At 36.1% G+C, this 26,892-nt stretch overlaps 4 protein-coding genes across 5 annotated transcripts; all 4 read left to right on the top strand.

Annotated features, from left to right (window-relative positions):
* The first annotated feature begins 213 nt into the window (after positions 1 to 213).
* LOC110415665 (uncharacterized) lies at positions 214 to 5,661 on the top strand. The gene is given in 8 exon segments (XM_089783442.1): positions 214 to 882; positions 884 to 1,263; positions 1,333 to 1,513; positions 1,515 to 1,997; positions 2,730 to 2,888; positions 4,225 to 4,407; positions 5,276 to 5,419; positions 5,533 to 5,661. Coding segments are annotated over 8 exon segments (2,328 nt in total).
* A 777-nt stretch (positions 5,662 to 6,438) lies between these two features.
* LOC110414663 (uncharacterized) lies at positions 6,439 to 17,866 on the top strand. Of its 2 annotated transcripts, XM_021425991.1 has the most exons (20): positions 6,439 to 9,338; positions 9,809 to 10,261; positions 10,748 to 11,173; positions 11,294 to 12,013; positions 13,244 to 13,352; positions 13,436 to 13,545; positions 13,695 to 13,764; positions 13,839 to 13,912; positions 14,000 to 14,095; positions 14,178 to 14,273; positions 14,725 to 14,852; positions 15,038 to 15,272; positions 15,361 to 15,579; positions 15,659 to 15,769; positions 15,881 to 16,060; positions 16,128 to 16,256; positions 16,364 to 16,459; positions 16,785 to 16,967; positions 17,057 to 17,232; positions 17,384 to 17,866. In XM_021425991.1, the coding sequence occupies exons 1-20, from the start codon at positions 6,792 to 6,794 to the stop codon at positions 17,505 to 17,507; spliced, it is 6,282 nt and encodes a 2,093-aa protein (XP_021281666.1). In that variant the 5' UTR covers positions 6,439 to 6,791; the 3' UTR covers positions 17,508 to 17,866. The 2 variants fall into 2 exon arrangements, 1 of the variants encoding a protein (XP_021281666.1); XR_002445045.1 differs by lacking the exons at positions 16,364 to 16,459; positions 16,785 to 16,967; positions 17,057 to 17,232; positions 17,384 to 17,866 and having other exon boundaries at positions 15,951 to 16,060; positions 16,128 to 16,247.
* A 2,275-nt stretch (positions 17,867 to 20,141) lies between these two features.
* LOC149527320 (putative disease resistance protein At4g27220) lies at positions 20,142 to 23,687 on the top strand. The gene is given in 4 exon segments (XM_089783480.1): positions 20,142 to 20,715; positions 20,718 to 20,939; positions 20,942 to 22,965; positions 23,550 to 23,687. Coding segments are annotated over 4 exon segments (2,586 nt in total). The 5' UTR covers positions 20,142 to 20,513.
* Positions 23,688 to 23,693: 6 nt separating this feature from the next.
* On the top strand, positions 23,694 to 26,197 carry LOC110414664 (uncharacterized). The gene is made up of 3 exons (XM_089783481.1): positions 23,694 to 23,999; positions 24,120 to 25,885; positions 25,967 to 26,197. The coding sequence occupies exons 1-2, from the start codon at positions 23,694 to 23,696 to the stop codon at positions 25,041 to 25,043; spliced, it is 1,230 nt and encodes a 409-aa protein (XP_089639607.1). The 3' UTR covers positions 25,044 to 25,885; positions 25,967 to 26,197.
* The last annotated feature ends 695 nt before the right edge of the window (positions 26,198 to 26,892 follow it).

Genomic DNA, 26,892 nt, shown 5'->3' on the forward strand with positions numbered 1-26,892 from the left:
TAGAACCTTTCACTTTGATTCTCAGTTGCCTCTTTGTTCGTAGCTATAGTTAACGGAGAAAGCCGCCGTTTCCAATTTCTTACCATTCGGATTATTTGGCTCAATAAGCTCGTTATTTATATATTAGTTCTTTCTGTTTTGCATTCTTTGGTCTGCTCTTTCGTTATCTCTATTCTTCTGTCATTTGCTTTGTTTGTCTGTTAAATACAAAATATGGATCCTGTTATTATTGGTGCTGCTGCCAATGTTTCTTCCGAAGCTGCGAAAGGCATCTTCCGTGAAATTAAACGTCATATGAGATATGTATTCATCTACAAGAAAAATATCGACAAGTTCGAGGAGAAATTGAAGTAGTTGATGGCAAAAAGAACAAGTGTTCAGCAAGAGGTTGATGCTGCAAACAGGAATGGGGAGAAGATAAAAGCCGATGTCGAGCATTGGCGAAAGACAGTGGACCAGGTAATCAATGAAGAGGACAAGAGGGTGAAAGATCTCGAACAAAAAGCAAAGAACAAGTGCTTCATCGGCTTGTGTCCCAATATCAAGTCTCGCTACCAGCTTAGCAGGAAAGCAGAAGATGGTGCCGCGGCCGCTGACGAACTTATCGGGCAATGTCAATTTAATGGAGTGGGATACCTTGATGTTCCAGAAGCTATAGTGGATGCATCTCCTAATGGCTTTGAGACCTTCAAGTCAAGAGAGAAGGTTTTCAACGATATCATGGAGGCAATGAAAGATGCTACTATCAGCATGATAGGGGTGTACGGGATGGGTGGTGTGGGCAAAACATCACTAGTCAATGAAGTTGCCAGACAAGTCCAAGAGGTTAAGTTGTTTGATTCGGTGGTTACCATAACTGTGGCTCAAACTCCTGAGATTGACTGGGATATCCGCAAGCGTATACTCAGCTATAAAATTGAGTTACAATCATTTAGAAAATGAAGAACTCCAACAGGCTTTTCTGCTTTGTAGTCCAGTACGTCGTGATGCAAGCATTGATGACTTGTTGAAATATGCCATTGGTTTGGGTTTAATTAAAGGTGTCGACACCGTGGAGGAAGCACGAAATAGGTTGTTAACAATGGTGAGTAAACTCAAAGCCTTTTGTTTGTTACTTGATAGTAACACCACTGACCAGTACTTTAATGTGCATGATCTTGTTTATGATGTTGCCATGTTAATTGCTTCCGAGGACAATTATGTCTTTGCACCAAAGAAGGAGGATGTTCAGAAAGATTGGCCTGATGAAGAGACAATGAAAAAGTTCTCGATATTAGAGAGCTTCCGGACAAGTTGAGTTGCCCGCACCTTGTTTATTTCCGTATGCTAAAATTATGATATCAAAATTCTACCTAAAGAAATTGGGGGATTGGTTAAGCTAAAATTATTAGATTTAAGTCATTGTACTGAACTCGAAATAATTTCACCAGATGTCTTATCAAGTTTACTTAGAATAGAAGAATTATATATGATGAACACTCCTATTCAATGGGAAGTAGAGGGGCATGCCAATCACCGAAGCAACGCTTAGTCTTGCTGAATTGAAGGATTTGTCTCGTTTGACTGCTTTAGAAGTTAATATTCTTGATGTCACAGCCATGTCAGGGGGCTTGTTCTTTGAAGTGTGGCAAAAGTTGGAAAGATACAAGATTTTGGTAGGAACTGATGACAACATTTGGTTTGAAAAAACTAAGTATGAGCATGAGTATTCAAGGGCTCTGGTACTCGCGTTACGTAGAACTACTTATCATTTGGATCATGGAATTAAGATGCTTTTGAAGAAGACTGAAGCTCTATATTTGGATGGATATACCTGCCAAGATAATTCAGTGATCAAATATATCTTCAATGATAATGGTGCAGCTGATAAAATTGAATTTGCTCAATTACGATATTTGTCATTTAGAGAGCTACCACATCTTATTAGCTTTTGCTCTGAAGACAAGAGCAGCTCTACATCAATGCCTCAACATGAGTTGTCTCTTTTCAGCGGGAAGGTATCTATTAATTTCTGTCTTTTTCTCGTTCTAAGACATATATTGATTTTATTTTCAATTTTCTTAAATTTTAAATTCTTTATATGAACAGTCAACATCCTAAAAAACGTGTGCTAATATATAGTTACATAGATTAATCTTACATGCAATCAGGTTGGTTTTCGTTCGTTCTTTCTTTCAATGTACGTAGAATAGGGCATGTAGGTTGTTGAAATCCTGCAAATGCCTTCTGCACTTCTACCCTTCATGAGTTGTTTCAAAGCTCATTCAGATTAATGAAGTCGAAGATCTTGCTTTTAAAAAAGTTTTAAATTTGTATTATTTTAAAATATCCAGAATGACTTAAAATATAAATTAAATAGGAATTTGGTTACCATTATAAATTTATAAATTTTGCACTCTATAATCTGTTTTAAAAATTGTGTAGTACCATAGTTATTTTTTTTTTGGGTAAACTTATATATATACACGAGAGTCTGATACAATTGTAGGTTTAATTAGAGATCTTAAGGGTCAAGCTTTTGTTCATTTTTGTAAATAAATTTCAACATCAGCATTCGAAAAGTAGGCATAAACTACTCTATATCGAATTATTTTAAAAATTCGGATATCATCTAAATGCCAGCAATTAAATTTCATTACAATTTTATGATTGTTTAAATTTTTTTTTAAAAAAAGTCTTTCTTCCAATGCCTTTACTATTTTTAATGTAAATTAATTACATGTATGCAGATATTGTTCCCTTGCTTGGAGCATTTGGAGTTGCAGTCAACTGGTGTTGAAAGGATATGGCATAATTCTTTCTGCAATCTCGAGAAGTTGACAACATTGATCATCAACGATTGTGCCAACTTAAAACATTTATTAACATATTCCATGGCTAGAAGGCTGGTGCAACTCGAATACTTGGAGATAAGTTCTTGCGATAGTTTAAGAAGACAGCAAGGCTCAGACTTTATTTCCTAAATTAGCCTCTCTAAGCTTAAAGTATCTTTGGCATCTCATTGGATTTTGTTCAAAACATCAGAATATTGAATTTCCATCCTTAAAAGTCACTGGACATAGATAGTTGTCTAGAACTGAAGGGGTTCATATACAAATCTACATTGGAAAGGTAAATTATTGTTAGCATTCTTTTCAGTACCTGTTTTGGTATTTCCATGCCTTTGGCCTTGACTATAGGAACAAATGCTTCTAAACATTTCGTTATTTGACATGATCAATTAATTACGTACAGGTTGCATTTCCTAGTTTGGAGAGAATTTTTATTTCCAACTTGAGCAGCAGAAAGATGATATGCCAGTTGAGAGCATTTCAACTCTACGAGTTGAGAGGTGTCTTTCCCTAGAAGAAATATTTGAAGTTGGAGGAAACACGTGTTGTCACCCCTCAACTAAGAGAGTTGCATATTGAGAATCTACCAAGCCTCAAGTGTATTTGCAGAAATGATCCCCAAGAAATTTTCAAACTTGAAAATTTGCAGGAGATACATGTTAGGGGTTGTCTGAATCTGAAGAACGTATTTCCAGCCTCATTAGCCACATCAGATCTTCCACAACTTAGACATCTTGAAATAGTTGGCTGCGGAGGCAAGCAGATTGTTTCCGAATAGCAAGGATTGGAAACGGCTGTCACTTTGGCTTTCACTTTCCAAGTTGATCAAGTATCCAACTTTTATTTTACTTTTATAGGGCATTACATGAGTCATTAAAAAAATTAAGTAGCATGCAATAATTAAAAAAAAAAAATCACTTGTTTCTTTTGTTTGAACTCATAATCACAATTGATAAATTAAAATTTACTAGTTTCAGTGGAAAAAAGAGAGTAAATCACACTTGTTTCTTTTGTTTTAACCTTTCAAGGATTTTTATTTTGGTTACTCAATTTTGAAAAATCACTAGTGTGATTAAAAAGAAGTCTTCAAAAGTTTGAAAATGTTATCTGAGTGTACGAAGAGTGACATATATCGCATATTTCGTTCGCTTTGCTCAATAATTTGAGGAGGTAATTTATCATTTTTTTTTCTTTGTTTTGTTATTCATTTTTGGATACTTGGTTACTTGTTCTGTCACTTGACAACATGCATAATTAATCTTAGGTTCACTTGGTTTTGTTTCATTACCAATTCAATATGTTTCTCTGCCTCATATCCTACACCACTGCAGCAAGCTTCGTCATTAAAATAGAGTGATGTTATTACTTGCTAACATCTTGCTGTTCTCTGCAGTTGTTTGTGTGGAGCATTGATACATGGGAGAAAAGGAAATCGGTTGCAATTCGAATCCCAGCTGGACAGGCACCTACAGGTGACACACGAGTACAGTTTCACTCTGATCAAATTCGCCTGCTGGTAGTTGGGGAAACACAGTTGGTAATATACGATGCCTCCAAGATGGAGCGCATACGACAGGTAGGAAAGACAAGAAGTGGTATAGATTTTAGTGATATAATATTGCATTGGACAAAGGGAACACTTTCTAATCCATTGATTTGCTGCAGTGGGTTCCTCAAGATGTTCTGCCTGGGCCCATATCTTATGCAGCATACTCCTGACATGATCAACCAAAGTTGGAGTTGATATGATATTTGCTTAAAGAACGGAGAAGCAAAAATAATTTGTTGTTTTTGTATTATTTTTTTCCTCAGCCTAAAAGTAAAAGGTTTGTGGATTAGTGATAAAACAGTGGGGTGTGGTAGAAATGCTACCTTTTAAGAGGTCTAATACACTTAAAACTACAGCCTACACAGACCCACTAAGCACAAGATGAACATGATAAAATAGATGAAAGCATGGCAACACCAAAAAAAATGGTCGAGGATCACTATATCAAAGATGATCAATCACGGATGAAAGTCATAGCATTATGACCAAATAAACAGAGTGGCCACCACTATAGTCACCCGATTCACAGCCATGAAATATAAATAAAATGACAAACAGCAGAAATTTAGACTGCCGAGAAAGAAGAAAGTAGGAGATTGAACCCCACAGGCAATCCAAAATTGAAGGACTGGGGTGCCTGGGTGAGACAGAGTTCACTTCTTTCCCTTGAATTTTTCTCCATTCTCTCCAACTTAGCTTGGGCTAAGGAGTTCTCGGGTCTTCCAAGCTGCGGCTTGGGCCAGCTCCAAAATGAGCCATTGGAGCTATGCTTCGAAACTCAGCTGGTCCAGATTCACTAGCAAGCGCCTCCTCCAGAGGTCGCTTACAGCATACGAGCCCTTGTGCATTATAATTTATAAGCATTGGTTCATACAGCTTGAACTGGCATCATCAGCTATGCATGAATCCAAGGCCTAACCCAGAAAAGACTTTATTCACAGATCACACATGTGCGCCTCCAATTGGTCCTCTGGCACCTACGCCTGTTAATCTTCCAGTAGCAAAACCTGCCGCATATACATCACTTGGAGCTCATAGTGTATGATGCCAAACATCTGTAGCATTTTGTTACTTCCTCGAATGTGTATTTATTTATCCATTTCTATAATAATTTTCTTATTGTTTTGGCTTTGTCCAACTTTTTGCGTATAGCCCTTCCCACCAACCGCAGCTAATGCTAGTGCTTTAGCAGGCTGGATGGCCAATGCTTCTGCCTCTTCATCTGTTCAAGCTGCTGTTGTCACTGCATCATCCATACCTGTTCCGCAAAATCAAGGTTAGAACTTCAATTCTGATCGATTCATTGGAAATAGCTTTTCAAAGACTGGCAGAAGGGACAATTGCTCTATAAAGGCACATCAGCCAACATTAGTCAGAATGGTCAAAACACCCATTTAATCTATGGATACTGAAGATGCTACCAGGCATTTATTTTTCTCTTTTACTCTGTCTTGATGTCAGATTATGTAAACGTCTTAGTAGGTGTATGCCATGATGTTTTCAAATTATTTATCTCTTTAATTTTCATGAAATTTCTTAAATGCAAAATAAATGTCAAGGACTCTTTCTTCTCTTAGGCTCCTGCGTGAAGTTTACATTTGGGCTTTCACAACTGAAAAGGTTAAAAATGAAGACTTTTCGTAAGTCTTGCTTGATAAATGGAAGAGGCGGTCTTATTCACCTACGTAATGGGTGTGCATGATCAAGAATCATTAAACCAAATTTGATTTTTAATGACAAGTTGCATGTACAGTTACCAAGGACCAGTTTCTCTCAATAGCTTCACGATCAAATCCAAACCTTTCATTTATCAAGCGTGAAGTGTACGTTTGGGTTTATGGCATACGTCGTAATTGAATTGTTCTTGGTGGCAATTGACCACACGAAGCTTGGCAAAAAAGAAACCAGATGAAGGAACAAGGAAGGTTAGTGGCATACGTTGGAAAATATAATATTGTACAGCAAGTTGAAGAAACAAAAAACATCAAACCCATAATTTAATTACATTGTCAGTTGTTACAATACCCAGATAGACACATCATTTCTGCTCACCTCATATGACTATTATTTTGCTTTAGCTTCCTTTGCTCTTCTCATCCTCAAAACCCTTTCATTTGTTGCTTTTGTCTTCTGTTATCATTTTTCCCTTTTGTTTCTTTCTCGTCTTCTCTCATTCCTCTACTTTCCACCCAAAAAACCAGAACCTTTCACTTTGATTCTTAGTTGCCACTTCGTTCATAGCTATAGCTTATGGACAAAGCCGCCATATCCAATTTCTCACCATTCTGATTACTCGGCTTGCTCAAATCGTTATTGATATATTAGTTCTTGCTGTTTTCATTTTTGGGTCTGCTCACCCGTTATATTTGTTCTACTGTCATTTACTTTCCTTATCTGTTGAATAAAAACAAATGGATCCTGTTATTACCGGTGCTGCTGCCAGGGTTTCCTCCGAAGTTGGGAAAGGCATCTTCCAAGAAATTAAACGTCATATGAGATATGTAATCATCTACAAGCCAAATATTGACAAGTTTGGGGAGAAATTGAAGTCATTGATAGCAAAAAGAACAACTGTGCAGCAAGAGGTTGCTGTTGCAGATAATAACGGGGAGAAGATAAAAGCGGACGTCGAGCATTGGTGCAACACAGTGGACAGGGTAATCAATGAAGAGGAGAAGAAGGTGAAGGATCTTGAAGACAAAGCAAAGAACAAGTGCTTCGTTGGCTTGTGTCCCAATATCAAGTCTCGCTATCAGCTTAGCAAGCAAGCAAATAAAGGTACAGTGGTTGTTGACAACCTTATCCAACTGGGTCAATTTAATGGAGTGGGATATATTGATGTTCCAAAGGCTATACTGGGCGCATCTCCTAATGGCTTTGAGACCTTTAAATCAAGAGAGAAGGTTTTCAACGATATCATGGAGGCAACGAAAGATGCCACCATCAGCATGATAGGAGTGTATGGGATGCCTGGTGTGGGCAAAACATTACTTGTCAAAGAAGTTGCAAGACAAGTCCAAGAGGTTAAGCTATTTGATTCTGTGGTTACCATAACTGTGGCTCAAACTCCTGACATTCAGAAAATTCAAGAAAATATTGCAGAGTTATTGGGTTTAAGACTAGAAGATAAAAGTACGGATGTAAGAGCGCGTAGATTGCATGAAAGGTTGAAGAAAGAGAAAACGGTTCTTGTTGTTTTAGATGATATTTGGAAGAGACTAGATCTCGAGGAAGTCGGAATTCCATTTGGAAGCAGACACAAGGGATGCAAGATATTGTTGACGTCAAGAGATCAACATGTTCTCTCCAATGGGATGGATGCCGATAAAACTTTTGCAATTGATGATTTAGACGATGAAGAATCTTGGGACTTGTTTAGGAAGATGGCTGGGGCCGAAAGCTTTGAAAGTGCTGAGTTGCGCTCTACAGCAATTGAGGTAGCCAAAAAATGTGCAAGATTGCCGCTGGCCATTGCAACCGTTGCAAAGGCATTGAGAAATAAAAGTTTATTTGCTTGGAAGGATGCTTTACGACAACTACAGAAGCCTTCCTCAAGAAATTTCACTGGAATATCCGCAGACGTATATTCAGCTATAGAGTTGAGTTACAATCATTTAGCAAATGAAGAACTCAAACAGGTTTTTCTGCTTTGCGGTTTAGTGCGTCGTGATACAAGCATTGATGACTTGTTGAAATACACCATTGGTTTGAGTTTAATTGAAGGTGTCGACACCGTGGAGGAAGCACGAAATAGGTTGTTAACAATGGTGAGTGACCTCAAAGCCTCTTGTTTGTTACTTGATAGTAACACCAGTTATCGTTACTTTGATATGCATGATCTTGTTTATGATGTTGCCATGTCAATCGCTTCTAAGGACAATCATGTTTTTGCATTTAACAAGGAGGATGTTTTGAAAGATTGGCCTGATGAAGAGACAATGAAAAAGTGCGACAAGATTCATTTGGGATTTGCCAGTATTAGAGAGCTTCCTGACGAGTTGAATTGCCCACAACTTGTTTATTTCCATGTGTTTAGCAAGGATGGTTCCCTGATAATGCCACCTGACTTCTTCAAGGAAACAACAAATCTTAAAGTCTTACATTTGACTTATATGTATTTTTCTTTATCTTCGTCCATTTGTCACCTAACAAGTCTTCGCACATTGTGTCTATGTGCATGTGCATTGACAGATATAGCTATTATTGGAGAGCTCAAGAATTTAGAAATTCTTAGCTTTTCGAATTCTTATATCAAAACTCTACCTAAAGAAATTGGGCGATTAGTTAAGCTAAAGTTATTAGATTTAAGTCATTGTATTAAGCTCGAAATAATTTCACCAGATGTCTTATCAAGTTTGATCAGATTAGAAGAACTATATATGTATGGTACTTCTATTCAATGGGAAGTAGGGGGACATGCCAACCAACGAACCAATGCTAGTCTTGCTGAATTGACGGCTTTGTCTTGTTTGACAACTTTAGAAGTTCATATTCCTGATGCCGAGGCCGTGCTAGGGGGATTGTTCTTTAAAGAGTTGCAAAAGTTGGAGAGATACAAGATTTTCATAGGAAAGGAATGGGAATGGTTTGGTGAGTATGAATATTCAAGGACTCTGGGACTCAAGTTAAGTACAAGCGTTGATCATTTGGCTCATGGAATTAAGATCTTGTTGAAGAAAATTGAAGCTCTGTATTTAGATGAATTGAAAGGTGTCAAGATTGCTATCCAAGAGTTAGAAGATGAGGAAAGCTTATCGCATTTGAAGTATCTTTGTATCCAAAACGGTTCGGTGATCAAATATATAATTAATGATAAGGGTGTAGTTGATGAAATTCAATTTCCTCAATTACGATCTTTGATACTTCAAAATCTACCGCAACTCATTAGCTTTTGCTTTGAAGACAAGAGCGACTCTACTTCAATATCTCAACATGAGTTACCTCTTTTCAATGAAAAGGTATTTATTAATCTCTATCTTTTACTTATTCTAAGGTATATGTTGATTTCATTTCCAACTTCCTTAGATTTTCTACATATAATCAATCAATGTTCTTAAATATTAAATTTGTATTATTTTAGAATATTTATTATGAGTCAAAATATAAACCACTATAAATTTATAAATTTGGCACTCTATAATTCGTTTAGAAAATTGTGTAGTGCTACACTTGTCTTTTCTTAAACTTAAATACGAAAGTCTGACATAATTGTTGGTTTAGTTAGAGATTTTAAGTTCAATTCTATAAATAAATTTCAATATCAACATTATCCTACTGTATATTTATTTTTTAAAAATTTAGATATCATCTAAATGCCAACAATTGTAACAATTCTATGATTGTTTAATGCTAAAAAACTAGTCTTTCTTCCGTTGTCTTTTTTATTATTTTGTATTATTTTTAATGTAAATTAATTGCATGCTTGTAGATGTTGTTCCCTTGCTTGGAGAATTTGCAGCTGTCCTCAACTAATGTTGAAAAGATATGGCATAATTCTTTCTGCAATCATGAGAATTTGACAACACTGATCGTCCAAGATTGTGGCAACTTAAAACATTTTTTATCATTTTCCATAGCCAGAAGGCTAGTGCATCTCAAATACTTGGAGATAATTGGATGTATGTCCTTAAAAGAGATCATTTCCATAGAGGATATCGACGAAGAAAGCAAGACCATGATTTTATTTCCTCAATTGGCCTCTCTAGAGTTAAGGGATCTTCAGCATCTCATCGGATTTTGCTCAAAATGTCAGAATGTTGAATTTCCATCTTTGAAGTCGCTAAAGATAATAAACTGTCCAGAACTGAAGGGGTTCATATACAACTCTACAAAGGAAGGGAGGAGCCAACATTTCTCCAGTCAAGCTCTCTTCGATGAAAAGGTAAATTATTGTTAGCATTCTTTTCGATACTTGCTTACCCGTTAGCATTCCCATACAATCAGCTAATGTTCTCAAATATTAAATTTGTATTATTTTACAACATGTTTTATGAGTCTAAATATAAATTGAAAAGAAATTTGACACCATTATGAATTTATAATTTAATACTCTGTGATTCGTTTAGAAATTTATATAATGGTATATTTATCCTTTCTTAAACTTATATACGAGAACTTAATATAATTGTAAGTTTAGTTAAAGATCTTTAGTTTGAGATTTTGTTCAATTTTATAAAAAAATTTCAACATAAAAAATTAGGCATGACCTACTCTATATTTAATTAGTTAAAAATTTGGATATCATATAAATGCCAACTATTGGATCTCATCTAAGTTGTTGTAATTCAATGATTGTTTAAAAGTAAATTAACTAGTCTTTTTAACTTTTTTGTATCATTATTAATGTAGATTAATTACATGTCTGTAGGTGTTGTTCTCTTGCTTGGAGAATTTGCAATTGTGCTCAATTAATGTTGAAAGGATATGGCATAATGAGCTTTCAATTAGTTCTTTCTACAATCATGAGAACTTGACAAATTTGGTGATCAAGGATTGTGGCAGCTTAAAACATATATTATCATTTTCTATGGCTAGAAGGCTAGTGCATCTCGAGTACTTGGAGATAATTGGATGCAAGTGCATAAAAGAGATAATTTCCACAGAGGATATCGAAGAAGAAAGCAAGGCTAAGATTTTATTTCCTCAATTGAACTCTCTAGAGTTAAGGAATATTGAATTGCCATCCTTGAAGTTGCTGAACATGGACAGCTGCCCAGAATTGAGGGGGTTCATATGCAAATCTAAAATGGAACGGAGCCAATGTTGCTCTAGTGAAGCTCTTTTTGATGAAAAGGTAGATTATTGTTAGCATTCTTTTCTGTACTTGTTTTCCTATTTCCATGCATTTGGCCTTGATTATAGAAACAAATGCTTCTAAGCATTTGTTTAACTGGCATGAATCAATTACGCACAGGTTGCATTTCCTAATTTGGAGGGAATTTTTATTTCCAACTTGAGAAGCATCAACATGATATGGCAGAACCAACTCCCTGTGAATTCCTTTCGCAAACTACAACGAATGGAAGTTGTAAATTGTGATTATTTATTGACCATTTTCCCATCTGATACGTTGGGAGCACTTGAAGGATTGCAAACTCTACGAGTTGAGAGATGTGTTTTCCTGGAAGAAATATTTGAAGTCGAAAGGTCAAGTATGGAAGAAACACGAGCTGTCACCACTCAACTAAGAGAATTGTTTATTAAGAATCTACCAAACTTGAAGTCTATTTGGAAAAAGGATCCCCAAGGATTTTTTACATTTGAAAATCTGCGGGTGATACATCTCTGGTGCTGTTTGAATCTGAAGAATGTATTTCCAGCCTCAATAGCCAGAGTTCTCCCACAACTTAGAGATCTTTGTATAGATGACTGCGGAGTGGAGGAGATTGTTTCCAAAGAGGAAGGATTGAAAACGGCTGTCACTTTCGAGTTTAATCAAGTATCCTCCCTTAAGCTTTGGAACCTACCGCAACTCAAGTGTTTCTACCCGGGGGTGCATGCGACCAAGTGGCCAATGTTAAAACAGTTGAAAGCATATAAATGTGGCAAAACGAAGATATTAGGTACAGAACGTTTCAGCATCGTAGATACGCCTAACGTTTTAGTTCATCCACCACTTTTTTTGGCTGAAAAGGTATGCATGCACCTCCTCGACTCTTTTCTAAATTGATTAAGATGGATGCTCGCGCCTATGTGAAAGGTTTCTTGGTCCTTATAATGTGCTAGCTATGATACATCCAACTTTAGTAAATTAGAGTGCAAAGCATCATATTAGTCAAATGTGATCTTGCCAAAATATTTTATTTTGTTTTTATAAGGCATTGTATGTGTCATCAAGGACTAGTTAATTAGTAGAATTTATACAAATTGAGTAGTACGTAATAATTTTGTTTTTTAAAAAAAATCACTTGTTTTGTTTAGACTCAGAATCACAATTGATAAATTTAAATTTACTAGTTTAATTAAAAAAAAGTAAATAAGGTGTTTAATTACTTATCTTTTTGAAGATTTTTATTTTAGTTACTCAACTTGAAAAATCATGATTTGATCACTAAGATTTGGAAAAATTAATATTTTGATCACTTAATTAATACAAGCTAACAGGCTAACTAACGTTGCTTTTCACGTATGTTGACATTCAGCACATGTCACGCGACAAACAAAGTTAGCCAATCGATAGCATCGAATGATTGAGTAATCAAAATATTAACTTTCACGAATGTTAATGATCAAATTGTGATTTTTCAAAATTAAGTAATCAAAATAAAAATTTTAGAAAAGTTTAGTGTAAAGGTGCAATAAGAATTGGAGTAATATATAGACCATGTATACCTTGTTTATATCGAACCCTACATTTGAATTGCAAGAATTGAAAATAATTATGATTAGAAAGAAGTCTTGAAAAGTTTGAAATGTAATATAAGCACATGAAGACTTGCACAAGCGACGTATTGTGTTTGCCTTGCTCAATTAGTTGCGGAGGTAATTTCTCATTTTTTTCTTTTTTAAGTCATTCATTTTTTATATTGAGTTATTTGTTTTGTCACTTTACAACTTAATTAATTTTAAATTCTAACATACTTTATCTCACATTAGATGTGAGTGTAATTGTTAAAATTTATATAAAGCTCTAAATAATTTACTATTAACAACTTGCGTTTCAACTTTCAAGAGTCATATGATTTAAGTTTAAAAAGTTATTGAGTCAGTAATATTTGGACAAAAATCGTAGTATTGGAGATTTTATCACCCCGATATGGGCTTTCACATTACGCTGTTGACAAATTCCCTTGCTTTTTTTCCATTACCAATTTAATATGTTTCTGTACCTCTATTTTTGGTCACATATCCTACACCACGACAGCAAGCTTGGTCATTGGATGACCTACCAACAACAGTGGCCTTGACCATGCATCAAGGATCTACGGTGACGAGCATGGATTTTCATCCATCGCAGCACACATTGCTACTCGGTATGAAAGTTTATTTTTATCCTTGGCACCAAGACTAGCTTGAAACTTGTCTCTTTTTATGATACAATGTCTTTAAAGAGCAGTTGGTTCTGCTAATGCTGAAATCACACTGTGGGAACTTGGAATGCGTAAGAGGTTTATTACAAAGTCATTCAAAATATGGGATATGGCGACATGTTCAATGACATGTCAGGTTTGTGTGTCATTACTTATTGAGATTTCTTCGTATGTTGTACTTTTTCGAATGTATTGAACTATTGCAGTCGTGTGACTCATGTCTGTTTTAGCAATTTCTATGGGTTTCAACATTGCAATTTATTTTGTTGGAAGAGTTACTTGCAGGCTTTGATGGTCAATGATACACCCATATCTGTCAAACGTGTCACATGGAGTCCTGATGGAAGTATTGTAGGTGTGTGCCTTTTTGATAGATTACAAACATTTTTGTTTGTATATTGTTTGTACTCATTGCCTTTCTTGTTGCAGGGGTTTCATTTTCCAAACACTTAATTCACTTGTATGCTTATCCTGGATCTAATGATCTAAAACAACACTTAGAGGTTTGTTGATAAATTTTCTACTTCTCAAGGTAAATGAGTACATAACTGGTGTTTGACTATTGCTTCTTGTTCTTCTTTTTTTAACAGATTGATGCCCATGTTGGTAGTGTAAATGACTTAGCTTTTGCTCATCCAAACATACAACTGTATATTGTTACCTGTGGTGATGACAAGCTCATAAAGGTGAAAGATGGTAAATTTTCACTAAAAGTTTAGATTAAACTGGATATTTCTTGTTATTATCCTGATGGAAGAAATGGAACAGGTGTGGGATTCAATGACGGGACAAAAGCTGTTTACTTTTGAAGGTCATGATGCACCAGTGTATTCCATCTGCCCACATCAGAAACAGAATATTCCGGTAGAAATACAAAAAATGTCGTTGGTTACTCATTATATATACTTTTTAGTGTTAAGAATAGGAAACAAGTGACCAAGCCTTAATTGCAAAACTGCTGCACCAGTTGCCCTTGTTTCCGTCTTGACTGCAACTCAAACCAATCCCTACTACCTAAAGATGCTGTCTCAACCAACTTGATAAATGCACGTAATTTCGTATAACATTGTGCTCCCACCAGTCACCACCTGTAATTTATGATTCCCCATGTGGTTTAATATCCATCACAGAGCTGCCTGCTTTTTTAAACCATTTCCATACTGCTCCAAAACATTTGACTCACTATCTTTTAACCTTTTAGGCCAATGTCTTGTGGAGATTATAGTGTTTGTTGGTTCAATTGAATGCTTAACTTACCTTTGCAATTTGGATGGGAATTTATACTTTCATTTGCTGATTATCTACATCATTGCAGCTCATATATTCAACTGCTGTCGATGGGACAATTATACTCTGGCAGTATAATGATCTGCATTTCAGAGCTGACTTTGTTGCTCTAGGTCATGCGTGTACTACAATGCTTTACAGTGCTGATGGAAGTAGGTATGATCACTAATTTTAAGATAGGAATTTTAGTAATTTCCTGTTAAAAACTTGGAGTTGTGTTCATTCTCCAAAAAGTTTGTTTGCTCATAACACCTTTAATTAACCCTTTGTTGTCTAAAATTACATGTTATTCATTTTGTTCTAATTTTGAACTTTTTGTTAATATCTAATTTTTGTTTCAGATTGTTCACTTGTGGAACAAGTGAAGAGGGACAATCTTATATGGCTGAGTGGTATAAAAGTCAAAGAGTAGTAAAGAGGATTTATACTGGGTTTAGAAAGAAATCAGCAGGTGTGGTGTCATTTGACACGACGCAAAATCAATTTTTAACTGCAGGAGAAGATAGTCAGATTAAGTTTTGGGACATGGATAGTAGCAAACTTCTCACTTTCACAGATGCAGAGGGTGGACTCCCTGTAAGTTAAATGCTCAAATTTTATAGCTCTTTTTGAAGCAGGTATGCTATTAAGTTTGGTATCTAAACAATCATATTAATTGCTTCAGAGTCTTCCCCGTGTGAGATTCAATAAGGAAGGAAATCTCCTTGCTGTCACTACAGCAGACAATGGATTCAAAATACTTGCCAATGATGTGGGTCTCAGATCTTTAAAAGTTGTGGATGATGCAGTAGAAAAGACTAAACCTTGGCAATTAGCAGAATTTGTGGATCCTATTCAGTGTCGGTTAGTTACCTTACCTGACAGCACGGATACTTCCAGCAAGGTTTGTTAATTCTTCTAACAATCAGTTTTATACCGTGCTTTTGCACTATTTAGCTCTGAATCATTGCATCCCTTTGAAGGTTGTTCGGCTTCTATATACCAATTCTGGTGTTGGTATTTTGGCTCTTGGGTCAAACGGTGTTCAGAAGCTATGGAAGTGGCCCCGCAATGAACAGAATCCATCTGGGGAGGTACAACACTTTCTCTAGAATAAGATTGCTTGCTTGTTTCACTTGTAAGATTTTCTTTATAAATTCCTTTTTATTGGAAAGGAAAACTCTAAAGCCGTTTAAACTTCAAAGGCCACGGCCAATGTCGTCCCACAGCATTGGCAACCAAACAGTGGTCTTCTTATGACTAATGATGTCTCAGGTGTCAACCTGGAAGAAGCGGTACCGTGCATAACACTCTCAAAGAATGATTCATATGTAATGTCAGCCACCGGTGGAAAAGTTTCTTTGTTTAACATGATGACATTCAAGGTATGCCTTCATGTGCTCTTGTTGAATGTACCTTTTGTTTGCAATGCCAGTAACATATGATGTGCAGGTAATGGCAACATTCTTGCCTCCTCGTCCAGCGTCAACCTTCCTAGCATTCTATCCTCGGGATAAAAATATCATAGCGATTGGAATGGATGATTCAACTATTTATATTTACAATGTTCAGGTGGATAAGGTGATACTTGCTAGCAATTTTTTTGGTGTGTTCTTATTATTCTTCTTCCCCTTGTGTTATACTGCTCTCTTAAGTGGTTCCAGTATATTCTGTTTTAAAATTTTTAGGTGAAATCAAAATTGAGAGGTCACCAAAAGCGAATAACTGGTTTGGCTTTTTCAACCAACCTCAATATCTTGGTTTCGTCAGGTGCTGATGCTCATGTAAGTGGAATCCAGGCTTGTCATTTTTACTTATTTTAGTCCATATCTTATCTATGGAGTGTAAATGATACAGAACTATTAACTTTCGAAAAAATCATTAAAAAATAGAAAAGATATAACTAATTTTGCCAGTTGGTTTTTCTACATAATTTTGTCAATTGTTTACGTTTAATTTTTTATATTTTTATAATGCTCATGCTTTCTTCTTTCATTTGGTTTAGGATCTTTTACGTGTTTCTGGTAACTTCCTTATTGATAATTACAGAGTCCTGCTCCCACTACTGGCCATGCATATTACTTGCTAACATCTTGCTGTTCTCTGCAGCTGTGTGTGTGGAGCATTTTTACATGGGTGAAAAGGAAATCGGTTGCAATGCAAATGCCAGCTGGAAAGTCACCTACAGGTGACACACGAGTACAGTTTCACTCCGATCAAATTCGCTTGCTGGTAGTTCATGAAACCCAGTTAGCAATATACAATGCCTCCAAGATGGAGCGCATACGACAGGTAGGAAAGACAAAATGTGGTGTAGATTTTAATGATATAATATTGAATTTGACAGAGGGAACACTTTCTAATCCATTGACTTGCTGCAGTGGGTTCCTCAAGATGTTCTGCCTGCGCCCATATCTTATGCAACATTCTCCTGTAACAGCCAATCTGTTTATACTACCTTTTGTGATGGTAATGTTGGGGTGTTTGAGGCTGATAGCCTGAGACTTAGATGTCGTATTGCTTCGTCAGTTTACCTGTCCCAGGCAATCTTAAGGGGGTAAGTTATCTGTTGTATTCCCATGCAAGCATGGTGCCTGTAGTCGCCTTTAAATTCTTGTTAGTAGGTTTTGGTGCATTGCATGTACTACAGCAACCATTCAAATTTTTCTGGTGTTGCTTTCAGAATGAGTATACTCTTTTTTTAACAGAAAGCAAGCTGTATACCCACTTGTGGTGGCTGCACATCCGATGGAGGCAAACCAATTTGCAATCGGGTTGAGCGACGGATCCGTTAAAGTGATGGAGCCCACAGAATCGGAAGGGGAATGGTGAGTGAGTCAACCGACCGATAACCGATTGGTGAATGGTAGGACGACGTCGTCATCTACAACGAGCAATCACACACCGGATCAGTTAGAAAGATGAGGTCTGTTATGCTATCCAAAAGTGTCTTGTGTAATTTTATGAAATGTAGATGCTTAGGTTCTAACTTTTTAGTCTACCATATGTCCCAACCCCAGCTTATTTAAAAGTAAGGGTAAATGTTTTAGGAATTGCCCCATTCTTGTATAATCCTCCTACTAGATTCATAGTTGTTGTAGTTTTAATTTGCTTGTACTTAACCCCTTCCTAGTGTTTTTCTTTTTTCTTAGAAACAGACTTAATACTATTATTATTATTATTATTATTATTGCCTAATAAACTCATTAGTAATTTTAATTTCTTGTGTTTTGAGTACTAAATTATCTTTCAATCAAGAAATAATCACCATCCAATAGGCATATGTATATATATCATGCTGAGCCTGCAGAAAAGAAGGGTAAACAGAGACTTAACTAAGATTAATAAAGACTAATGCTTCATTTTTAACTAAAGGTGAATTTAATAGAACGTTAATTCATTGTTAGATTTAACTTCCCCTATAGTATGTATAAATTTATCTCTGAATCATGGCATCTCTTTGAAGGTGGTTCGGCTTCTATACACCACATGGCATTAACAGAACCCAAAACAAGGCGTAATCACAGTCCCAATCTAAAAGATTATTTTTTTACTGAATAAATTCTGATTTTTTGTATTTTGTGATTTTTTAAATACTTAAAGTCTCAATAAATAATTCTTCCAATAAACAAAACTATTGTACTTTGCAAATTATTCACATGGAAAGTTTATTTTTATCCTTGGCATCAAAACTGGCTTGAAACTTGGCCCATTGTAGGGTAATAGTGTCGTTGAAGCAGTTGGTCCTGCTAATGGTGAAATCACACCTTGAGAGTTTTATTACAAAGCCATTCAAGATATGTGAGATGGCGACATGTTCAAATTTACATTTTAGATTTATTTGTCATTACATACAGAGATTTCCCTCCACCTTATATTATTTCAAAGGTATTAAGCTATTGCAGTCATTTCTATGGGTTCATCATTGCAATTGATTTTGTTGAAAGATTTACTTTCAGCCTTTGTTGACTTGTGGCAGACAAACTGAGATTTGGGAGATCTCACAACTCTTTAAGTCTCAAATCAAAAGAAAAAAGAAGAAAGATTTCAATTGATGTTGTGATAATTATGCAGACGCTTTCTTCTACTTTTGGCGTGTGGTTCTTTATAAATGGATAAGCAGTAGTAAAGAATAATTGAAGTGCAACTGCTGGGCCACATGGCCTATGATATGGCCCCAACCCCATATTTTTTAAGTTGGCATATATGATTTCTTGAGTAGTAACAGTGCCAATAAAAAATCCTCATTCACTGGACAAAGTGGCCCATGTGAAAAAGTGTCCAAAGCAACGGGCCATTGGAGCAATGCTGCGAAGCTCACCTGGTCCACATTCACTAGCAACGGGCTCCTCCAGACGTCTCTTACCTCGATCAGCAAACGAGCCTTTGTACATTATTATTATTTTCATTTGCAAGTATTGAACCGGTCGCATCAGTTAATGCAAGAATCTATGGCTTAACCCAGACATCTAGGCTCCATTCAGAAATCACAAAAGAGCATCAGCTAATGCTGGTGCTTTAGCAGGCTAGTTGGCCGATGCTTCTGCCTCTTCACTTGTTCAAGCTGCTGTTGTCACTTCATCATCCGTACCTTTTCCACAACATCAATGTTGGAACTTCAATTCTGATTCATTGGAAGTAGCTTTTCAGAGACTGGCAGAATGGACAATTGCTACCGGACATTTATTTTTCTCTTTTGCTCTGTCTTCGAATAACATACAAGGATTGCGTAAATGACCTCTTGATGTCATATTATACAAATGCCTTTGATAGGTGTGTGTCATGATGTTTTCTGCATATCCATTCGAACAGTTGCAGGCTTGAAGCGACAAAGAACACCTCCAGCAGCGCCAGGCATGGTTGATTGTACGGACCCTGACCGGGAATAGCTAATGAAAAGACTGGGGCCTGCTCCATCAGCCAGGCATGGTTAGTACTTCAATTTTGGATATTTCATTGCTTGTTCTGTTACTTCGCAACATGACTAATTTTAGATTCCTTTGGTTTTGTTTCATTACCAATATATTATGTTTCTGTGCCTTTATTTTTTGGTAACATATATATCCTACATCAAGGGCAACAAGCTTGGTCATTGGATGAACTACCAAGAACAGTGGCTTTGACCATGCATCAAGGACCCATCGTCACCAGCATTGCAATTGAGTTTCCATATCATTTCTGCGATTATTCCTACTACTACGACAAAGACTTCGATGGTCAACCCACGAAGATTTTGACAGTGTGAAAACATGAAAAACCTTATTTTTATTTATCATTATAATTTATTATTCCTCCCTTTATCAAATTATTTATCTCTTTAATTTTCACGAAATTTCTTGAAAAGAAAATAATTTTCAAGAACTGAACCATACATTTGGCTTTCATACACAAATGAAAGGGATAAGAATGAAGACTATTGGTAAGTCTTGCTTTATAAATGGAGGGGCAGTCTTCACGCGTCAAAGAAAGCTGGCTTTGCAGTACAAATAATTGAAGTGCAACTGTTGGGGCACATGGCCTATGGCCCAAGCCCCTCCTTTTCAGTTGCATACAGCAACACAACGATCAACGATTTTCTTCCTTTGTTCCTTAGCTTTTCGATTCTCGAACCCCTTCCGTTGGTTGCTTCTCTCTTGCATCATCTTTTTTTCCCTTGTTTCCTTCTCGTTGACTGACGTTCCTTCCCATTCCACCCAAAACACCATAATCTTTGTCTTTGAATCTTAGTTGCCTCTTTGTTCACAGCTATTGTCATAGCGTGTGAGTCTTAGAAACTAACAGTTCAACTTAGATGAATCTATTTTTTCTGATGGGATCTTAGTCTTTTGAATAAAAAAAATGGATCCTGTTGCAGTTGGTGTTATTGCAAACGTTTCTTCCGAAGCTGCGAAAGGCACCTTCCAAGAAATTAAACGTCGTATCAGATACCTATTCATATACAAGGAAAATGTTGACAAGTTCGATAAGAAATTTGAGGTGTTGAAAGCAAAAAGAACAAGTGTGCAGCAAGAGGTTGTTGCTGCAGAAAGGAACGGGGAGAAGATAAACCGGATGTCGAGCTTTGGTGTAAGACAGTGGACAAGGTAATTGATGAAGATGTGAAGAAAGTGAAGGATCTTGAGGACAAAGTAAAGAAAAACTTCAACTCTCGCTACCAGTTTAGCAAAAAAGCAGAAGAAGTTGCCGCGGTTGTTGACCTCCTTATCCAGCAATGTCAATTTAACAGAGTGGGATACCTTGATGTTCCAAAAGCTATAGTGCCTAAAGATTTGAGCCCTTTAAATCAAAAGAGAAGGTTTTCAATGATATCATGCAGGCAATGAAGGATGCTACTATCAGCACTATAGGGGTGTATGGGATGCCTGTTGTGGGCAAAACATCACTAGTCAAAGAAATTTCCAGACGAGTCCAAGACCAAGAGGTCAAGTTATTTGATTTGGTGGTTATGGTAACTGTGACTCAAACTCCTGACATTCAGAAAATTCAACAAATTATTGCTGAGTTCATGAATTTAAGACTAGAAGATAAGACTACGAATGTAAGAGCTTGTAGATTGCACGAGAGGTTGAAGAAACAGAAGACGGTTCTTGTTATTTTAGATGATATTTGGAAGAGGCTGTATCTCGAGGAAGTTGGAATTCCATTTGGAGACCAACACAAGGGATGCAAGATATTGTTGACGTCTAGAGATCAAAATGTACTCTCCAATGAGATGGATGCTGAGAAAACTTTTGTAATTAATGATTTATCCGATGAAGAAGCTTGGAACTTGTTTAGGAAGATGGCTGGGGATAGTGTTGAAAGAGCTGAGTTGCGATCTACAGCAATTGAGGTAGCCAAAAAATGTGCAAGATTGCCGTTGGCCATCACAACTGTTGCAAATGCATTGAGTAATAAACCTTTATATGTTTGGGAGGATGCTTTACTACAACTACGGAAGCCTTCCTCGAGAAACTTGAGTAGGAAATTCGCAGACGCATATTCAGCTATAGAGTTGAGTTACAATCATTTAGAAAATGAAGAACTCCAACGGGCTTTTCTGCTTTGCAGTCTACTGGGTCATGTTGGAAGCATTGGTGTCTTGTTGAAATATGCCATCGGTTTAGGTTTAATTAATGGTGTCGACACCGTGGAGGAAGCACGAAGCAGGTTGTTAACAATGGTGAGTGACCTCAAAGCTTCTTGTTTGTTACTTGATAGTAACACCTGTGAACTGTCCTTTGTTATGCATGATCTTGTTTATGATGTTGCCATGTCAATCGCTTCTAAGGACAATCACGTTTTTGCATTAAACAAGGACAAAGATTGGCCTGATGAAGAGACAATGAAAAAGTGCAACATGATTAGTTTGGAATGTCCCGGTATTAGAGAGCTTCCTGACGAGTTGAATTGCCCACAGCTTGTTCTTTTCTATATGTTTGGCGAGGATGATTCGCTGGATATGCCACCTAGCTTCTTTAGGCAAATAACAAATCTTAAAGTCTTAGATCTGTCTGGGAAGCAACTGTCTTCTTTGCCTTCGTCAATTTGTCTCCTAGCAAGCCTCCGTACATTGTGTCTAGATGATTGTAAATTGGGAGATATAGCCATTATTGGAGAGCTTAAGAATTTAGAAATTCTTAGCTTTTCAGGATCTAAATTTAAAACTTTACCTAAAGAAATTGGGCGATTGGTTAAGCTAAAATTATTAGATATAAGTGATTGTACTGGACTTAAAATACTTCCATCAGGCTTCTTCTCAAGTTTGTCAAGATTAGAAGAATTATATATGCTTGGCACTTTTATTCAATGGGAAGCAAGGGATCATGCCAACCAGCGAAGTAATGCTAGTCTTGCTGAATTGAAGAATTTGTCCCGTTTGACTGCTTTAGAAGTTCATATTCTTGATGTTGAGGCCATGTCAGGGGGCTTGTTCTTTGAAGAGTTGCAAAAGTTGGAAAGTTACAAGATTTTAATAGGAAGCCATGATGAGAAACAGTTTTATCAGGATCCGCGTGAGTATTCAAGGACTCTGATACTCAATACAAGCAGCGTTGATCATTGGGATCATAGACTTGAGATGTTTTTGAAAAAAACTGAAGCTCTACGTCTCTATAGGGATTTCAATATAGAAAATGATTCCGTGATCAAATATATCATTAATGATAATGGTGCAGTTGATACAATTGAATTTCTTCAATTACGATCTTTGATATTTCAGGATCTAACCCATCTCATTAGCTTTTGCTATGTAGATAAGAGCGCCTCAACCTCAATACCTCGACATGAGTTGCCTTTTTTAAGTGAAAAGGTATTTTGATAATTTCTATCTTTTTTTTTTTTTTAAAGGTTAGCATTTTAGTAATAGCAAGGGTCTAGCAAGAGAGACTTACAGAGTGCTAAGTCAACAAAGAGTAGTAGAAACAAAAAGCTCCCCCAAACATAGGCAAAATTCTATCTTTTGCTCATTCTAAGGCATATATCAGATCTCATTTCCAGCTTCCTTAGATTTTCTCCATGTGATCTGTCAATGTTTTCAAATGTTAAATTTGTATTTTTTTTAAATATTTATTATGAGTCAAAATACAAATTGAATAGAAATTTGACTTCCATTATAAATTTATAAATTTGATACTCTATAATCAATTTAGAAAATTGTGTAGTGCTATACTTATCCTTTCTTAAACTTATATAAGAGAGCTTGACATAATTGTTGGTTTAATAAGAGATCTTAGGTTCGAGATTGGATATAACTTAAATGTCAACAATTTGATCTCATCTAAGTTGTTACAATTCAATAATTGTTTAAAACCAAAAACACTAGTATTTTCTTTCGTTTTCTTTTTTATTTATTTTTTGCACCATTTTTAATGTAGATTAATTACATGTTTGTAGATGTTGTTACCTTGCTTGGAGACATTGATATTGTTCTCAACTAATGTTGAAAGGATATGGCATAATTCTTTCTGCAATCTTGAGAAGTTGACAACGTTGGTCATCATGGGTTGTGACAACTTAAAACATTTATTATAATTTTCCATGGCTAGAAGGCTAATGCATCTCAAATTCTTCAAGATAAGTTTTTGCAATAGCTTAAGAGAGATAATTTCAGCCGAGGATACTGAAGAAGAAAGCAAGGCTGAGATTTTATTTCCTAAATTAGCCTCTTTAAGCTTAGAGTGTCTTCAGCATCTCATTGGTTTTTGCTCAAAACATCAAAATATTGAATTTCCATCCTTGAAGTCACTGAAGATAGAATATTGCCCAGAACTGAAGGGGTTCATACACAAATCTACATTGGAAGGGAGCCAATGTTTCTCTATTCAAGCTCTCTTTGATGAAAAGGTAGATTATTGTTAGCTTTCTTTTCTGTTCTTGTTTTCCTATTTCCATGCCTTTGGCCTTGATTATAGGAACAAATGCTTCAAAACAGTTCATTAATTGGCATGAATTAATTATGTACAGGTTGCATTTCCTAGTTTGGAGGAAATTTTGATTTCCAACTTGAGAAGCGTAAAGATGATATGGCAGAACCAGCTCTTTGCGAATTCCTCTCTCAAACTACAACGACTGCTAGTTGTACGGTGCAATGATTTGTTGACCATTTTCCCGTCTAAAACGTTGAGAGCATTTCAAGGACTGCAAACTCTACAAGTTGGCGGATGTGTTTTGCTAGAAGAAGTATTTGAAATCGAAAGGCCAAATATGGAAGAAACACGTGCTATCACCACTCAACTAAAAGAACTGGTTTTAGGGCATCTACCAAGCTTGAAGTATATTTGGAAAAATGATCCCCAAGGAATTTTTACAGTTGAAAATTTGCAGGTAATAGATGTTCGGTGTTGTTTGAATCTGAAGAATGTATTTCCAGCCTCAGTAGCCAGAGTTCTTCCACAACTTAGAGATCTTTGCATACATGACTGTGGAGTGGAGGAGATTGTTTCCATAGAGGAAGGATTGGAAAAAACTGTCACTTTTGAGTTTAATCAAGTATCCTTCCTTTCTCTTTGGAAGCTACCAGAACTCAAATGTTTCTATCCACGGGTGCATGCGACAAAGTGGCCAATGTTGAAAGAGTTCAACCTATATGGCTGTGGCAAAACGAAGATATTGGGTACAAAACATTTCAGCATTGTAGATACGCCTAACGTCAATTGGCAACAACTTGAGTCCCAATTAATTTCCTTGCATGAAAAGGTATGCATGCACCTCCATCTCCACTCTTCTCTAAAATTAATTAAGATAAGATGCTCATGTACTTATGAAAAGCTTTCTCGTCCTTTTAATGTAATAATAATATATAATAGCTATCCCAACTTTTGGCAAACTAGGGTGCACAACATCATTTTAATCAAATGTGATCTTGCTAAAGATCATTTATTACTATAACTCAAAATATTATATTTTGTCTTTATAGGGTATTACGTGTGTCAATCTAATTCATTTTCTTAACTTTTCAAGGGTTTTATTTTGATTACTCAACTTTTAAAAAATCACAAATTGATCACTAACATTTGTGAAAGTTAATTTTGTGATAACTTAGTTAATTTACAGTTAACAATTGGTGGTTGATGCTACTTTTCATGTGTGTTACATTCATTACTTGGTATGATCATGTCAAGTGGCAAACTACTTTAACTAGTTATTAATATTTAACAGTTGAGTGATTAAAATATTAATTTTTATGAATGTTAATGATCAAATGATGATTTTTAAAACTAAGTAATTAAAATAAACATTTTAAAAATGTTAAGTGTAAAGGTACAATAAAAATTTAGAACAATATGTATATATCGTCTATAATTTGTTTGGGTCGCCCCTACCTTTAAATAATGGGAACCGGAAATAATTGTAACTAAAAACAAGTGTTGATACTGCCAAGAAAAAATAAACAAGTCTTGAAAGGTTTATATTGTAATCTGAGTGTATGAAAATTGCATACATGGCATATCGTGTTTGCAATCAGTTGAGGAGGTAATTTTCATTTTTTTTCGTTTTCTAGTTATTCATTTTAGGATACTTGTTACTTGTTCTGTCACTTGAAAACCGGACTAGTCTTAGATTCCCTTGATTTTGTTTCATTACCAATTTAATATGTTTCGTTGTCTCTATTTTTGGTTACATATCCTACACCACGGCAGCAAGCTTGGTCATTGGATGACCTACCATGCATCAAGGTTCCATGGTTACGAGCATGGATTTTCATCCTTCGCACCACACATTGCTACTAGGTATGAAAGTTACTTTCATCCTTCACGCCAAGACTAGCTTGGAAGTTGTCTCTCTTTATGATATAATGTTTTTGAAAGCAGTTGGTTCTGCCAATGGTGAAATCACACTTTGGGAACTTGGGATGCGTGAGAGATTGGTTACAAAGCCATTCAAGATATGGGAAATGTCGACGTGTTCAATGACATTTCAGGTTTGTGTGTCGTTACTTATTGAGGTTTCTCTCTATGTTATACTTTTTCAAATGTATTGAACTATTGCAGTCATGTGACTCATGTCCGTTTTAACAATTTCTATGGGTTTCAGCATTGCAATTGATTAAACACACCTTTCCACTGCTGACAAGAATTATGGAAATGGCTAACAGTCATATTAACAATCAAGAGTATTCATTAAACACACCTTTCCACTGTTGACAATGGCCACAGGCGCAATGTGCTGCTTATCTCGTCCAAATTCATAGAAATAGTAAGTCCTGACATCAATTGAGCACTTCGAAAGCATACACCAGACACAGAGACAAAGATAGTACATTTGGCACTAAATAAACATGCTTTCAATAACTTTTCTTCCCCATTATATTCATTATCCTTTGTAACTTTTTAGTGCAATATGCAGAATCTCATCTGTCATGTAAGGTGCATGCTTTCAAAAGGCAGATCTGCAAACCTTTCCATTTCCATCTGGTTAAAATTCTGAGAAACACTAACTTATAACAGTAGTGGGGACTTGGTTGTGTTTATGCCTAATCTACATTCTGTTATTCCCTCGATTGGTTTTACTTACTGAAAAGCGTAACTGTTCAAGGAGTATTCTTTTAACTAATTGCATTAATTATTGATAGTTTATGGTAGTACTGGGATGCTTGAAAGTATAACTTACTTGAAACCTTCATCTTTGTGGGTCGGGCATTGTAAAGAGTTGCGCCACCTGCCATTGCACCGTTACTAGAATGGAAGACCAATAGTAAAGATGACAGAAGTCAAGAAGAGAGCTAGTGGTCATTTAT

Source organism: Theobroma umbraticum, unplaced genomic scaffold (assembly GCF_002168275.2).
Source record: "Theobroma umbraticum cultivar Fairchild unplaced genomic scaffold, ASM216827v3 scaffold_147.0, whole genome shotgun sequence".
Lineage (NCBI taxonomy): Eukaryota > Viridiplantae > Streptophyta > Magnoliopsida > Malvales > Malvaceae > Theobroma > Theobroma umbraticum.